The following is a 14,393-nucleotide window of genomic DNA, read 5'->3' as shown; positions in this document are numbered from 1 at the left end:
CCTAACTTTTGATTGCAAAGTCTGACATTGACCCCCTTTTCAGGAGTTGACCTAGAGCCCACCAAGGTCATGCATATCAAGTTTGGTCAATGTCAGACCTTGCAATACACTGTAAGGCACTGTAAGGCTACTGTCCTGCCTCACTTCCAGTGATGAAGCTAAGCTATGCTAACGGAGCATCTATTCCCAAAGCTAAAATGCACGCACAGAGACAAAAAAGGTATGCATCTTCTTGTCTAACTCCAGGGAAGATGTTAAATAAGCTAATTTCCCAAAATAGTGGAGTTATCCTTTAAGAGTCAGACACACATTCCTAGTAGTTGAGCTGTGATGAATGAATGAATGAAAACTTTATTTAACAGATTGCAGAATGGCGAATGGGTACAGTACAGTACGGCTCAATACATGCAATTGTTAAGGGGATGCAGACCAGAGAAAGACTTTCGTCTTGTTTACATCAGGGTCCCCCATTTTCAATTCATTTTCAATTCATCATTCAGTATAACCTAGACCAGCCCAACCCAGCATCTTTCACTGCCCAGTTCAGCCCAACCCAGTCCAGAATAGTTCCCTTTTTCATGTTAATATGTGATTTAATGATGTAATATTTTGAAGAGTAGAGACAGTGTGATTAATTCACTATGATTGAAAATCAATTTAGACGAAGATGTACAAAGAAGTAATTATCACAATTAGCGATTTTTTTTGTCTGGTAAAAAATCTGTTTGGCTGGTAAAAAAAATCAGATACTCGCCAGTTGGCTGGTAAGCCAAAAAGTTAGTTTCCTCCCCTGCTACAGAGTTATATGGGTTATATGCAGGTGTATAAGTAGGTATATAGAAGGATTATATATGCAGGTATATTCAGACAGATCTGGTAAATAAGTGGTCAATGTAAATTAATATATAAATGTATAGTATACAATACTATTGTACATGCTACTGTATCATATAGAGTTATATGGGTAGACTATAGTATGAGGTAGGTAGTTATGATTATTATGATTACAGTGTAGGGCAGCTGTAGACAGTGAAAGCAGTAGGTAGGTATAAAGTATAGGCAACAGAGTTCAAAGTGTGTACTGTATGGGTAACAGAGCCATGGGTATAGGCAGTGGAGTTCAGAGTTTATATGGTATGGGGGGGGGTGTCATTGTGGCACAGACAGGTAGGCTAATGATCTAGTAATTACACTTGACAGATAACAGTGATGTGGCTTGCCACCTCATTTCCCACAGTGGTATGCCTGCAGTACAAGGCCAAAATCAGCTAAATTAAAATTAGCATAGTGATTGTGAGCCAATTTTTTTTACCCAAAAAAATGATCCAGTGTAATGCGTGTCAGCCCAATACAATCCTATGGCCTACTGAAGCCTGCTCCACTCAGGATGTCCCCACTGTTAACCCCATATCTTCCTTTTGTAGCCTCAAAGGCTATACTGGGAACATTATGTCTTAGCCCAGATAGGGACCGGGACTGGTGCTTCTTCGTAGGTATTTGTCATGTAAATAGTGTGGCTAGTCTACCCCACTCCTCGCCGCTTGTGTGTCTCCCATTGCTCTCAATTCACTCCGTTTTCATTCTATCCGATTCCTAGACCAACGCAATGTCTGTGAAACTGATCTGGTTATAGAGGAAGTTCAGTCCTACCACTTCACTCAAGGCACGTGGCCTTGTCTGTCTCAAATCATTTAGATATGAAAATGGAATTGTAGGACAACAGGCACTGCTGATGAAATTATCTGTTTATAGTGTTATATCCTACCTTTTAAAACCAACTTGCTATGTGAAAACAAAATGTGTAGCCCCAGCCCCATATCCCCTTGGACTCTATAGTATCAAAGAAAGGTCTGACGATGTTTCATTTGCCAAGCGATTATTCTGAAATAAGTAGCTAAGGCCTACCAAAACATAAGATCCATACTTTCGTTTGATCCCGGGCTCCCCGCAAATGGGTAGTCTATAGTACCAGCCATTCTCAAAGTGGGGTCCGGGGACCCCCGGGGGTCCTTGAGAGGGTTCCAGGGTGTCCCCATATACATGGGGAATATTTTAAACAATTTCCCAAAATAGTAGTTAATTTCACAAAAAAGTTATTCACTAGAAGTATAGCCCAAATGAGAGGAAGCATAAAATAATGACTACTCAGGTTGCACTCTATGTCCAACCTGTCCAACCACTGCCAGTTATGGAATTCTGGAATAATTAATATCTAACAACAAGTATTTTCTCAGATGGGGGTCCCTGGAACAAAATCGTATCAAGTGTGTGTCGAATTGTGGGGGTTCTTGACACGAAAAGGGTTCAGAACCATCGGTCTATATACTTTCAGAGACCTCGGGGCCCCACGGCAACACTCTGAGTGAAATGTGCCACTGGCTACATTGTTGCATCGGCTCCAGCGGGCAATGTGCTGCAACTTTGTAGCTGGCGATGATGCCTATAAACAATTAGCGTGTCCACAGACATAGCGATGAATCGGAACACGAGCCATTATCGGACCGGGGAGAGGCAGAGGCTATGTGAGGTGAACACGTTTGAATTGCAGAACCCCAACGAAGCAAGGTGCAAATTAAGCCCCCACTTTTACTACCTCTTTTATCAAAACACCACCTGGCATGTTCGGACTAATCGGACTGTAAGTGTCCCACACACTAGCCTAGAGACCATGCACTTTCCCTGGAAAGCATGCATACGGTGAAGCTAGACAGGTTTACCTTGCTTGGATGGACCACAGAACGCCAGCGAAAGTAGACAGAGCACCCATGTACTGTCCACCGCCATGTAAAGCCTTTGATTTCCAGCAGCGGGGTAAAGCAGCGTGTGTGTCTTTATACAGCACGGCTAACGTGATGCCGTTATAGCAACATGTATATTGGAATCCGCTAGTGTCCCCTCCGGTGTTGTGAAGTAGTAGCCTATATTAGGTTGTTTATGTCTCTTTGGCAATAGTCCCCTCCTTGCCTTGTGGAAAAGAATACGCTCGCATTAGTCGGGGGAGAGCCGTCGTGTCTCTCGGCGCTTCATCGCCATGTTGTGAACGAATGTTAAGTGTGTGTGTTGGCTGGCCGCTCCTCCACACACACACACACACACACGCGTATACACGCACGCGCGCACACATGAATAGCCTACACACGTACACTACACTCGCATGCTCTCTCACATTCGCCAGACACTAGAAGGTCCTGTTTTTAGGATAATCGTGTTGTCCTGAAAAGCCTGAATCACACACCCCCTTTTTGTCCAGCTCCACGCTTTCCAATAAAATCGTCACCTGCAAAGATGCTGCCCACAGTCAGACCTGCTTTGCAAAAGCTTTGGCTGTATATGTTTCGGCCGCATGCAGGCTGCCCCGCTCTCTTTCTCTCTATGATGATTCAAACGGCAATGAGCAGTAGGCTACCTCTATGAGACTATCCCACGAAGAGTCAGGTCACATGAACCCAAAGGTTGGACGCACCAAGGCAGATGTTAGAGATGCAAGTGTGACACATAATCAGGCAGCCACCAAGATGCATGTAAAATATATGCTAATAATGCCAGTTGTACACTGACTAGGTTATATTACAATAATAGTGTCAATTCATCAATAATACATTTGAATTTCAGCATGCCTTTGGGGTTTATTCAGAGAGAGATAGTGTGTGTGTGTGTGTGTGTGTGTGTGTGTGTGTGTGTGCGTGTCTGTGTGTGTGGGGGAGAGAGAGCAAGATTATGTGCATGCATGGATGCCTCTGCTAAAGCACGTCTGGGTAAAGATGGAGACCGGGATAGCACATGTGCTCCCAGAGCAAGCACAGGGGAGGGGTGTGTGTGTGTGTGTGTGTGCATGAGAGACAGAGACGAGAGGAGGGGGGGGGGGGGGGGGGGGGGGCTGCATCCCAATCAACCAGCTCTCCCCGCCTGCACCATGTGCTAAGGGACCTGCTGACTTTCACATGCAACCACATAGCGGGAGCCAGCTGGAGCTCAGCCCTCTCAGAGCAGACAAAGACTGGCTCAGCACAGCATCCCCAGCATCAGTGATATATCCACGGCACCCCCATGTGCGCCCCATCACGTTCAGACACTGGGCACCACACAGCACAGGCTTTTTACTTGTCAGACATGGATGATATCAATCTGTGGTGCAACTCATGTCTATCCTATGGCTGTTATAAATTTCCCCGTGACAAGTCTGTGACAGACTTGCCATCTGACAGGGAGGCAGCACGCTGAGAAAACAACGTCTCTCACTCACAGAACCATTAGCACCGGTTCCCCTCAAGGCTGCTGTTACAAAGGGTCAGATTAAACCGAATATATATATTTATTACTTGAGATATATTGTATAATATTTGTATATCGTCTGATATCCCTTGTATATTCTTTGTATATATACACGGAATATCCCTTTACCTAGGTACAGGCCAGACCATAATATCCGTTCTCCTATTGGACAGCGACCCCTAGGCGCCAACGGCCATACCCCCAATGGCAAGTTCAAAGCCACCGCCAAGACATGTCTCAACATGTCCAGGTTTGCGCAGTAATACGAGACAGAACTGAGGTTGGCACTAGATTATTCACCTTACGTATAAATACGTCGCAGGTGGATACAGCAGCACTTAGTCCAAAACGTTGAAGCCTTCACCACGATACAACGTGCCGTGAAGTGGGCCTCTTTGCCCCTAAATAGAGCCTTGAGAACCGCGTGCGAATAGATAGCTAAAGTGTCAGAGTTTAACGCTGTATCGTCGAGTTCGACTTATTCTATTGTGAAGTAATAGTCTATTATTTATAGTGTATCGTGCGGCTACCGTTCTCCGTGACCATCATTACCACCGGTTCGTCGTACTCTAGCTAGTGCACTTATCCAGGCTGGGCGGCCTAAACTCGTGCCGCCATCCGAGGAGTCCTAGACGAGAACCGTTGGATATGTACACCGGAGAACCTACACCGGCGAATGCAGAGCCTTTTCCGGCTGGATTATATTGCTTTGGTACTGTGGCTGCTGGAGCAGAGAACCGTCTACCCCACTGCTGTGTGGGATCTACCCTGTGAGGAGCACCATCGAGCCCGCTTCTAGGACCACAGAGGCTGGCTAGCTTTCATCCATGCTGTTGTGCATACTGGAGTATAGCTGTTGCTTTGTCTACGGACCAAGGGATTACTACACTGGCTCCTGTATCTGGAGCCTCGTTATCCGCGTTGATCCAGACTTTGCTCCCGAACATTCCTCTACCCTGCTGGCTTACAACCGGAGGGAACCCCTTAGTATCTCCAGCTGACTGTGCCTTATGTAATTCTTATGCTACAGGTGGCGTCAGTTATACCCATCTTACTATGCTCATGGACTTACGCTCTTGACTTACTTAAGTGTTCTTCGCCTTACAAGCGCAATCATAATTCTCAATCTGTAATCTACCGTTGCTGCTCTAATAATAAATACCTCTAAATAGAACTTTCTTTGTCAAGCCGTATTCTTGTGTGGGTGTTCACCAGATATACCGTGTACTGTATGGCCAGTAATTAAAGTACATAACTAAGTAGTGGTTTAATGATACCATACTCTCAATACAGTCAGGGAATTGTACCCCTCAGTTACAGCTGCCTTCCTTCCCCTCTGTTCTTCTCCCGTATACACTAGCAACTGCACCCCCAGTTTGTCAAGCTCCTGAAATTCACGGACAACACCGCCCTCATTGGGGGCTCATCTCTGATGGGGATGAGTCCACCTACAGGTAGAGGGAGATTGACTGCCTGATGTCCTGGTGTGAAGTGAACAACTTAAGATCTCAACACTCTAAAGACAGTGGAGATGGTTGTGGACTTTAGGAAGAACCCAGCCTCACTCTTCCCCGTCCTGAGAGACTCCATCACCCTGAGAGACTACATCACCCTGAGAGACTCCATCACCCTGAGAGACTCTCCGGTTGATTCGTTTGAGTCCTTCTGTTTCCTGCAGGCACCATCATCTCCCAGGACCTCAAGTGGGAGCTGAACATCAGCTCCATCATAAAAGAAACACAACAGAGGATGTACTTCCTGCAGCAGCTGAGAACTGCCAGAGACGGTGATGGTGTAATTCTATACCACGATCATCACCTACTGTTTCACCATCTGGTACACTGCAGTCACTACCAAGGACAAGGGGCAAACTGCAGCATAGCGTTCGCTCTGCTGAGAAGGTGATTGGCTGCAATCTGCCATCTCTCCAGGACCTGTAAAGGGCACACAGGTGAGATTGTGGCTGACCCACTCCCACACTGGACACAAACTCTTTGAAACACTCCCCTCTGGCAGGAGGCTGCGTTCCATCGGGACCAAAACCTCACACCACAAGAACAGTTTCTTCCTGTCATCTCATGTCCTGTCTCCCCTCATCAACAAGCCCCCACCCCAACTCACCCAGTCCCTATCCCCTCCCCCCATAGACACTACATGATTGATTGATTGATTGATTGATTGGTTGATTGATTGATTATTTAATTTCTGTGTCATGCACACAAAGTGCCCAACCCTCATGGGTTTATAAGAAATATTGTTGCAATGTTCCATGGAAATTGGATGGAAAAAAGACCACTGAATAAAGTAGCACCATGTCAATTGTACAGGAAGATACATAACTATACTGTAAGATACCATAAGTCAAACACCACTGTACCTTTTTAGTATCTATATCTGTATCCCTTACCTACTCTTACTAGTTATACCGCTGGCCAGTATGGCTTACTTACTACCATAGTGTTTTCATAACTGTATCACTGTAGATAATAATACTCTAACACTGTACAATACATCTGATTAGTATTATAACTCAGTAGTACTAATTTATATATACTCCAGTTTAATCACTTGTACATTGTATATAGCTATTGCACTTTACTGTTACATTTGCACTCTGGTTAGTTGCCAACTTAATTATTTTCATGTATTGTACATGTGCTTTATAATGACACAAAATTGTAATCTAGTCTAATCTAAAAGTAAAAGAGACTAAAGTGAAGGGTTACACAATGGTGAATGATATCTTCTCTAAACTCTACATAAACTGTAATTCATCAGTCAGACTTGGAATGAGGACATGATGAGGTAATGGGTGCATTTCCCTGGTGTCTGATTAGAGCAAATGTCTCGTCTGCCGGATCATGCGAGTGGATTGGAGACTAATGTCACCCGAACAACTGCCTCTTTGAACTGCTGCGGTCAGACAAGCGATACCGGAGTCTCAAGGCGAGCACAGAAAGACTCAGAAGAAGCTTCTATCCCCAGACCATCAGGCTGCTTAACGAACAATGAACACTACACAACAACAACCATCAAACGCACATAGCACACACATCCACACGCACACACTCACTTTAAACAAACACACTGTAGCACCCACTCCCCACACTTTATAGCACACACTCACTTTAAACAAACACACTGTAGCACCCACTCCCCACACTTTATATTTATTGATGAAGGATTGCACTACAACTCGTACACCTTACTGTAAATTGTACCTAAATTGTACCTCATCCCATTTCTGCTTTGCACTATATAATATTGTACATTAGTACACTGCATAGTATTGTATATTATATGGTAACTCAGTTACGTCTATTCTGCATCGAACATTGTACATATGTCTATACTGAACACTGTGACCTCATTTTCTACTTCTAATTTACATGCTATACTATGTTATTTGATACTATCTTGTCTAGCACAGTCTCTGGAGCGTAACAGTAAGAAGCATTTTGTATGAAAGTATTCTGTACTTCTGTACGACAACTATTAAAGAAACTTGAAACTTGAAACTAATGGCATCGCTGGAACCTTGGTGATTGTGGCCAAGCTGAAACTGTCATTTCCCTGCCTCCTGAGTTCTCCTCCCCAGCTGTCATCAAATAATGAACAGCAGCTACCAGCTGCTCACCAATCATCTGACAACGTTCTGCATTCTGAAAGGCACTGGCCATCTGAGACCAACAGCATAGTTCAATTTAGTCACAAACCAGTCATTAAAGCAAATGCTATCTGAAATGATTTCTTGGGTGTTTGTGTTTGTGTTTGTGTGCATCTGTGTGTGCGTGTGACATGTGTGTGTATGCAGCTGTGTGCTTGTTCAGTGCATGTGTGCGTGTTTGTGGATGTGAAAATAGAGAATTGATCATCTGATGCTATTTGCTGCTTGCTTTGTTTCATGTATGGCAGTAATAGACATCTAGAAAGGCAGATGTCTCAAAATAATACAAAGTTAATATGTAACACATAACTATACAAGCCCAGACAGGCTTGTTTACATGGATATGAAATATCAAGTGCCCCTCAAACACGATAAAGCTGATGTACGGTAGCAGAGGGGACAACATTGCCCGTTCACATATTTATTGTGGGAAAACTCTACCCTTTGAACCACAAACCCACAGATCACGCTGCTGCAGAAAGAACAGGAGAAGCCCACCTGTAATCGGTTACCCCAGCGGAAATACAGCCTGACTGCGAACGCTTGTTCAGAGAGGGTGCGCACACGTTTCAGATTTGTGGCACTGTGATTGTACATCTGTCGCTCATTACCACATCAAAGGTAATTCAGTAAATTTTACAACGGTGGTTGTAATCAGCCCCTCCACCCTGTGATGCAGCCATCTAGGAGAACTTAGCCTCCAAGCATATGACTTAAACACTAGCCCTGTCCCCCGGTGGTATTACACCATGCTGTAACACCCATATATTTTATCTACACTTATATTTTCCGAACACATTTGTCTAAAGATTGTGATATTCTACACTTTATAGACACATTTGTAATTTTCTTTAAAAAAAACCAATCCTCCACACACACACACACCCAGACACACACGCCTCTGCAGAAAGGGGGAAGTAAGACACGTCGTAAATCTTTTGCCAGTGACAGAAGCTGCATACGGCACTTTTGAGCTCACCCATTCGCTATCGTCATTCTCCCGCCTTTACAGCGAAGGGGATGTCATAGCGCTGGTGGAGTGTCAGAACCACTCTAGTGTTTCTGTATGTCATTTCAGCCTACGGAGTGGAGACCGTCTACTGAGAGGTATACAGAAACAAAAGAGAGGAGAATGCTTTCTGCTCAAACCATACCATTTGGATGAAAGCATTCTCTACTTAAACAGACACATTGTATTATTCTTAATTCTCACACACACATACACACACACATTTATTCTGAAGATATACACATATTCTTAATTCTGTAACTTAAACCACACACATTTGAAATGTTTATTCTAATCCTTGGAATACACACATTTATTCTGTAAACCTTGGAATACTTATTGTAAAACTATATTCTTAAGATACACAAATACATATTCTTAAGATACACAAATACACAAAATACATTCTGAAGATATTGTATTTTTCTGAAAACCTTGGAATACACAAAAACATATTGTGAAATGTTTAATCTGAAAACCTTGGAATACACAAATACATATTGTGAAGATACACAAATACATATTGTGAAGATATTGTATTTTTCTTAAGATACACAAATACATATTGTGAAAACCTTGGAATACACAAATACAATCTGTAAAATAAAAAAAACGTTTGAATCTTTTATTTCTGACAATAAAAAAAACGTATTTTGAAAAACATGGAATACACAAATACAATCTGAAAAAAAAAAAAACGCTTGAATCTTATATTTCTGACAATAAAAAAAAATCTTATTTTGAAAAACCTTTATTTTGAAAAAAAAAAAATCTGAAAATTCTGAAAACCCCTCCCCTTCCGTAACCAGATGTCCCTCCTCTCCTAAAACCGGATGTCCCTCCCCTCCTAAACCGGATGTCCCGCCTCCTTGAATCCTCGACCAATCAGAGAAGCCCTAAGGGGTCATAAATCATCTCAAAAAGGGGGCGTGGTTACAATCCATCAAACTTTGCTATATGCCCTTATAAGGTATGACATACCCCTAAGTCCCGCCTCCATTAAACCTCTCGACCAATCAGAGGGCTCCAAAGTTCAAAGGGGGGCGTGGCTACAATCAATCAAACTTTCCAAATATGGTCTGATACATTGTGAATCCTACTCCTCTCTCTGGTATTCACAAGGGTGAATTACCTATGACTAGCAACTTTCAAACAACTCTCAAGTTAAGTTACCAAAACATACACGTATACACATGTGACAGGGACAATCTCTGGTAATATAACTCTGTATGATAGCATATACAATAATGCTGTATATACTGTATCTATATATATTAGGGCTGGGACTTTATCGCATTCTTTTTGATTAATTAACTACAGAAAGAATTAAAAGTTAAAAAAATGTATGCGTTTAATCGCATGATAATTTTTCTTTATTGTGTTAGAATGTTACCTTTCAAAGGAGACCAGACTCATGCATGTGCTATACGTATAAAGTATAAAAAATTGCAAATAACTATTTTTTTTGTCTGGTTTGTTAAAAAAAAAGAAATAAGATAAATTGAGAAAAAAAAAATATATATATATATATATATTATATAATTTTTTATTTATTTTTTTACCTTTTGGGGGGGGGGGGGGGGGGGGCTCGCGTTTAAATCTCGCACAGGGCCTCGCATTTCTCCCAGGCGGCCCTGATTGTACCCATTCTGCAATCTGTTAAACAAAGTATTCATTCATTCAACCAAAACCACAAAAACAAAACAACTGGATGAATGAATGAAAACTTTATTTAACAGATTGCAGAATGGGTACAATACGTGTGTCTTGTTTACATCAGGGTCCCCCATTTTCAATTATAGTGACATGACATTTATGACATACTCAACATACATGACATCATGGCATTTATGGCATAGGGACATACATGACATACAGGTATACTATATAGTACTGTAGTGTTACAATTGTGACATATACGATATGCAAATATACAGTACTGTTACCCAGAGATCCTAACAGAAAATATATACATATGATGGGGAGGAGACAGTACATTAGAAGGGGGGGGGGGGTTGGAAATTTACGGTGCCCAGTTTCTAATTGCAGCCTCCCGTAGGTGCTCTTTAATAATAATAATAATAATAATAATAATAATAATAATAATAATAATAATACATCTATTTTATATAGCGCTTTTCCAGGTGCTCAAAGACGCTTTACATGGGCAGGAGAGACAAACTATGGCAAAACAAAAAACAGAACAAAACAGAACAAAATAATACATGACAAAATAAAATAAAATAAAAACTACAGAATTAGAGGTCAAAAGCAAGATTGAAAAGGTGAGTTTTGAGGGCTGATTTAAAAGATGTCAGGGTGTTTGCATCACGGATATGGCTAGGGAGGGCATTCCAGAGGGAGGGGGCAGCAGCAGCAAAGGCCCTGTCGCCCCAGGTCCGGAGCTTGGTCGTGGGAGGTGTTAGGAGGTTGGCATCTGCAGACCTAAGGCAACGGGTGGGCGTGTGACGGTGGAGGAGGTCGGACAGGTAGGGAGGGGCAAGGTTGTTGAGGGCTTTAAATGTGATGAGTAGTATTTTAAAATGTATCCTGTATTTGATTGGAAGCCAGTGGAGGTCGTGGAGGACAGGGGTGATGTGATCAGAGCGACGGGTGGAGGTGAGCATGCGGGCAGCAGAGTTTTGGACATATTGGAGTTTATTGAGAATAGTGTTTGGTGAGCCGTAGAGGATGCTGTTGCAGTAATCTAGTCTTGATGATATGAATGCATGAACCAGTGTTTCAGCAGCGGAGAGTGATAGGGAGGGGCGAAGACGAGCAATGTTCCGGAGGTGATAGAAGGCCGATTTGGTTATGTGGTTCACATGGGGGAGGAAAGAAAGGGTGGAGTCCAGGATGATGCCAAGGTTACGGACGTGAGTGGAGGGGGTGACAATGGTACCATCAATATTTAGGGTGAAATCCTGGGTGTGGCTGGTGAGGGATTTTGAATTAAGAGCTTTAAGAGCGGTTTTGAATGTGGGCAGGGGTAAAGTGGGTTTTAGGAGTGAGGTTAAGCAGTAGTCTGACCAGTTTGTTTTGTGATGTTTGTAATCTTGTTTTTAGGGCCTTTGAGGTGCTTTGGTACCATGAGGTGCAAGCATAGTCGTAGTACCCTTGAATGAGTGCTCCTGTTAGAGTCTTCAGGGTATTCTTGTTTACCAGAGAGGAGATCCGGCACAAGAATCTTGTTTGTTGGTTGACTTTTTTGATACCCTGGGGAGGGTGGTAATAGTTATGTGTTCTGACAGTGGCTGTTGCACTTGCTGCTTGGCCCCTGGTATATTTTGTATAGCTATATTTGTTATTTATGTTTGGTCACCCCTTTGTTGAAATTCATCCAATCCAGTTACTCCTTTAAGTTCAAGATTTTTAAGTTTACAAGTTATGTTTTAATAAACATCTTTGGACCAATGTGTACCTAAACTTAAACTAATTGGTGTCGTTGCATGATTTTTGTCATTTTGTTATTGTGAAATTGGTATTAAATTTAATTCTGAGTGGCATTAAAAAGTCTTAAAAAGCATTAAATCTGACTGGGCTAAACCTGCAGATACCCTGGTACATACCTGCATATAATAATCTTTACATATCTGTAGATACTATCTATATCTCTACATATCCTACTCTTACTAGTTACGCTGCCTGCCAGTATGACTACTACCATAGTGTCTTAATACCTGTATCATTGTACATATTAATACAACTCTACATACATCTGATTAGCTCTACACAGTAGTACTCATTTATATATTTTATACCCAGTTTAATCACCTGTACATTGCATATTACAATTGCACTTTACTATTACATTTGCACTCTGGTTGGATGACAAACTTCTTTTCATTGTACTGTACTTGTGCTGTATAATGACAATACATTTGAATCTAATCTAATCTAATTGCAAGAAGTCAAAATTACACTGTTATGGGAGTAAGGAGATAGCCCCCAAAGGCAGACAGAACAATGCCCCCTGCTGGGAGTGCCGAGGGGAGACCCCGTCCACACGGGACACCAGCATACATGGTTTGAAAATACAGCAACTTTGTCCGTTGTCAAAAGGCACAAATATGAGGACATCCTATGAGCAACAGTCTAGGAAAAATAATACAATTATAAACTGAAAAAAAGGTCTGCCTATTGTCTTTTCTCTTTTTTCCATTTAGGGTACTAATCTGTATTTGGAGTCAAAACCTGGTGAAATATCTAATATATCCTACCTCTTTCTGAGAACAGTTTAATTAACTAATGTGAAAGGTTTGGTGAGCAAACACTGTTCACTGCGGTCCATGGTCCATGTTTGCCTATGTAAATGAAGTCGGTGTATGATTGCCTTGCCTCAATGTTATTCCACCTCCTTCCACTGGAGAGGTCTCCTCTAAATGCTTGGCACCGAGGACGGGGTCTCCATAGAAACCAAGGAAAGGGTGGCAGATGGGCTTGGAGGGTGACTGGGCAAATAGTTTACTTTGGAAGGACAATAGCACTGGCATTGGGCCTGAATTTAAAGCACTGGAGGGGGGGGGGGGTATTCAGTGTTTAACAGAAACATATTCTTATCTCATTTCAATTTCATTTACATGCAATATAGTGAAGATGAATGCATGCCATGTAAACAAGTAGTCCAACATTATGAGCATTTTTATGTATTAACTTCTGTACTGAACAAAAAACACACTGGAAATATAAGTTCCAGTAGAATACCATCCATTTATTGTCCTGCAAGGCCAGCAAAATAAAGAGTGCACGTCATAGACAACAGCAGGCAACACAAACAGCAAGCACAGTTATCAGTCTAGTCTTTATGTGTCGAAGTTGCAACACATTTAGCAATCTAACCTGATGGCTAGTTACCTGCTTGAATATGAGCCCCACTTCGCCCAGCGTGTTTATCTCACTGTGTGGCATCACTGGGTCTCATTCCTGAACATTTTTCAAAGATATATTCTGGAAGACTTATCTTGGAACCACTGAGACCAATCTAGGACGCGACCCTGGTCAGACGCCTCTGGTTTTAGCTCCGCAACGATGTACACACTTTTAGCTATTATGTTTGTTTTTTCTACTTTTTTATTTAAAGCAACACTGGCGGGTACGTCATACGACCGTCAGACACTTATGGACCTGAACCCCGGGCTCAAAGAGGAGTTTGGAGACACTTTTGACCTAGAATGGCCAGCAGAAATCAGACGGGAGAATGGCGGCAAGGAAAAGAACAAAGGCTACGGCAGGAGGAGACACAGAGGGAGACGTGGAGGTATCAGACTGAGACTAAAAAGAGCTGCTTACCGCCCAGCAATTCCATCCATCTTTCTGGCGAATGCCCGTTCGTTGGAGGGTAGGATGGATGACCTGAGGGCGAGGGTCCGGTTCCAACGGGAGACAGGCCACGTGAGCGGATCGGCGCGGCCGAGAAATCCGCTCTTCGCTCTTTAAAGCTTGGTC

The 14,393-nt window shown here is 42.5% G+C and overlaps 2 protein-coding genes across 2 annotated transcripts in view; one reads left to right on the top strand and one right to left on the bottom strand.

Annotated features, from left to right (window-relative positions):
* Positions 1-2,796, bottom strand: part of igdcc4 (immunoglobulin superfamily, DCC subclass, member 4) — a gene marked incomplete at its 3' end in the record, with an annotated part of 355,876 nt that extends 353,080 nt beyond the window's left edge. Inside the window, exon 1 of the mRNA XM_084337406.1 lies at positions 2,718-2,796. Within this exon, the coding sequence (XP_084193532.1) occupies positions 2,718-2,784 (67 nt within the window). The 5' untranslated portion in view covers positions 2,785-2,796. The remainder of the gene's footprint in view (positions 1-2,717) is intronic.
* Positions 2,797-3,440: 644 nt separating this feature from the next.
* Positions 3,441-14,393, top strand: part of scamp5b (secretory carrier membrane protein 5b) — a gene marked incomplete at both ends in the record, with an annotated part of 49,425 nt that continues 38,472 nt past the window's right edge. The window contains 3 exons of the mRNA XM_084337112.1: positions 3,441-3,521; positions 5,633-5,726; positions 5,951-6,058. Coding sequence (XP_084193238.1) covers positions 3,441-3,521; positions 5,633-5,726; positions 5,951-6,058 — 283 coding nt within the window. The remainder of the gene's footprint in view (positions 3,522-5,632; positions 5,727-5,950; positions 6,059-14,393) is intronic.

This window comes from Notolepis coatsorum, assembly GCF_963971535.1.
Source record: "Notolepis coatsorum genome assembly, chromosome: 20".
In the NCBI taxonomy this organism is placed as follows: Eukaryota; Metazoa; Chordata; class Actinopteri; order Aulopiformes; family Paralepididae; genus Notolepis; species Notolepis coatsorum.
This window is presented reverse-complemented; position numbering and strand designations above follow the sequence as displayed.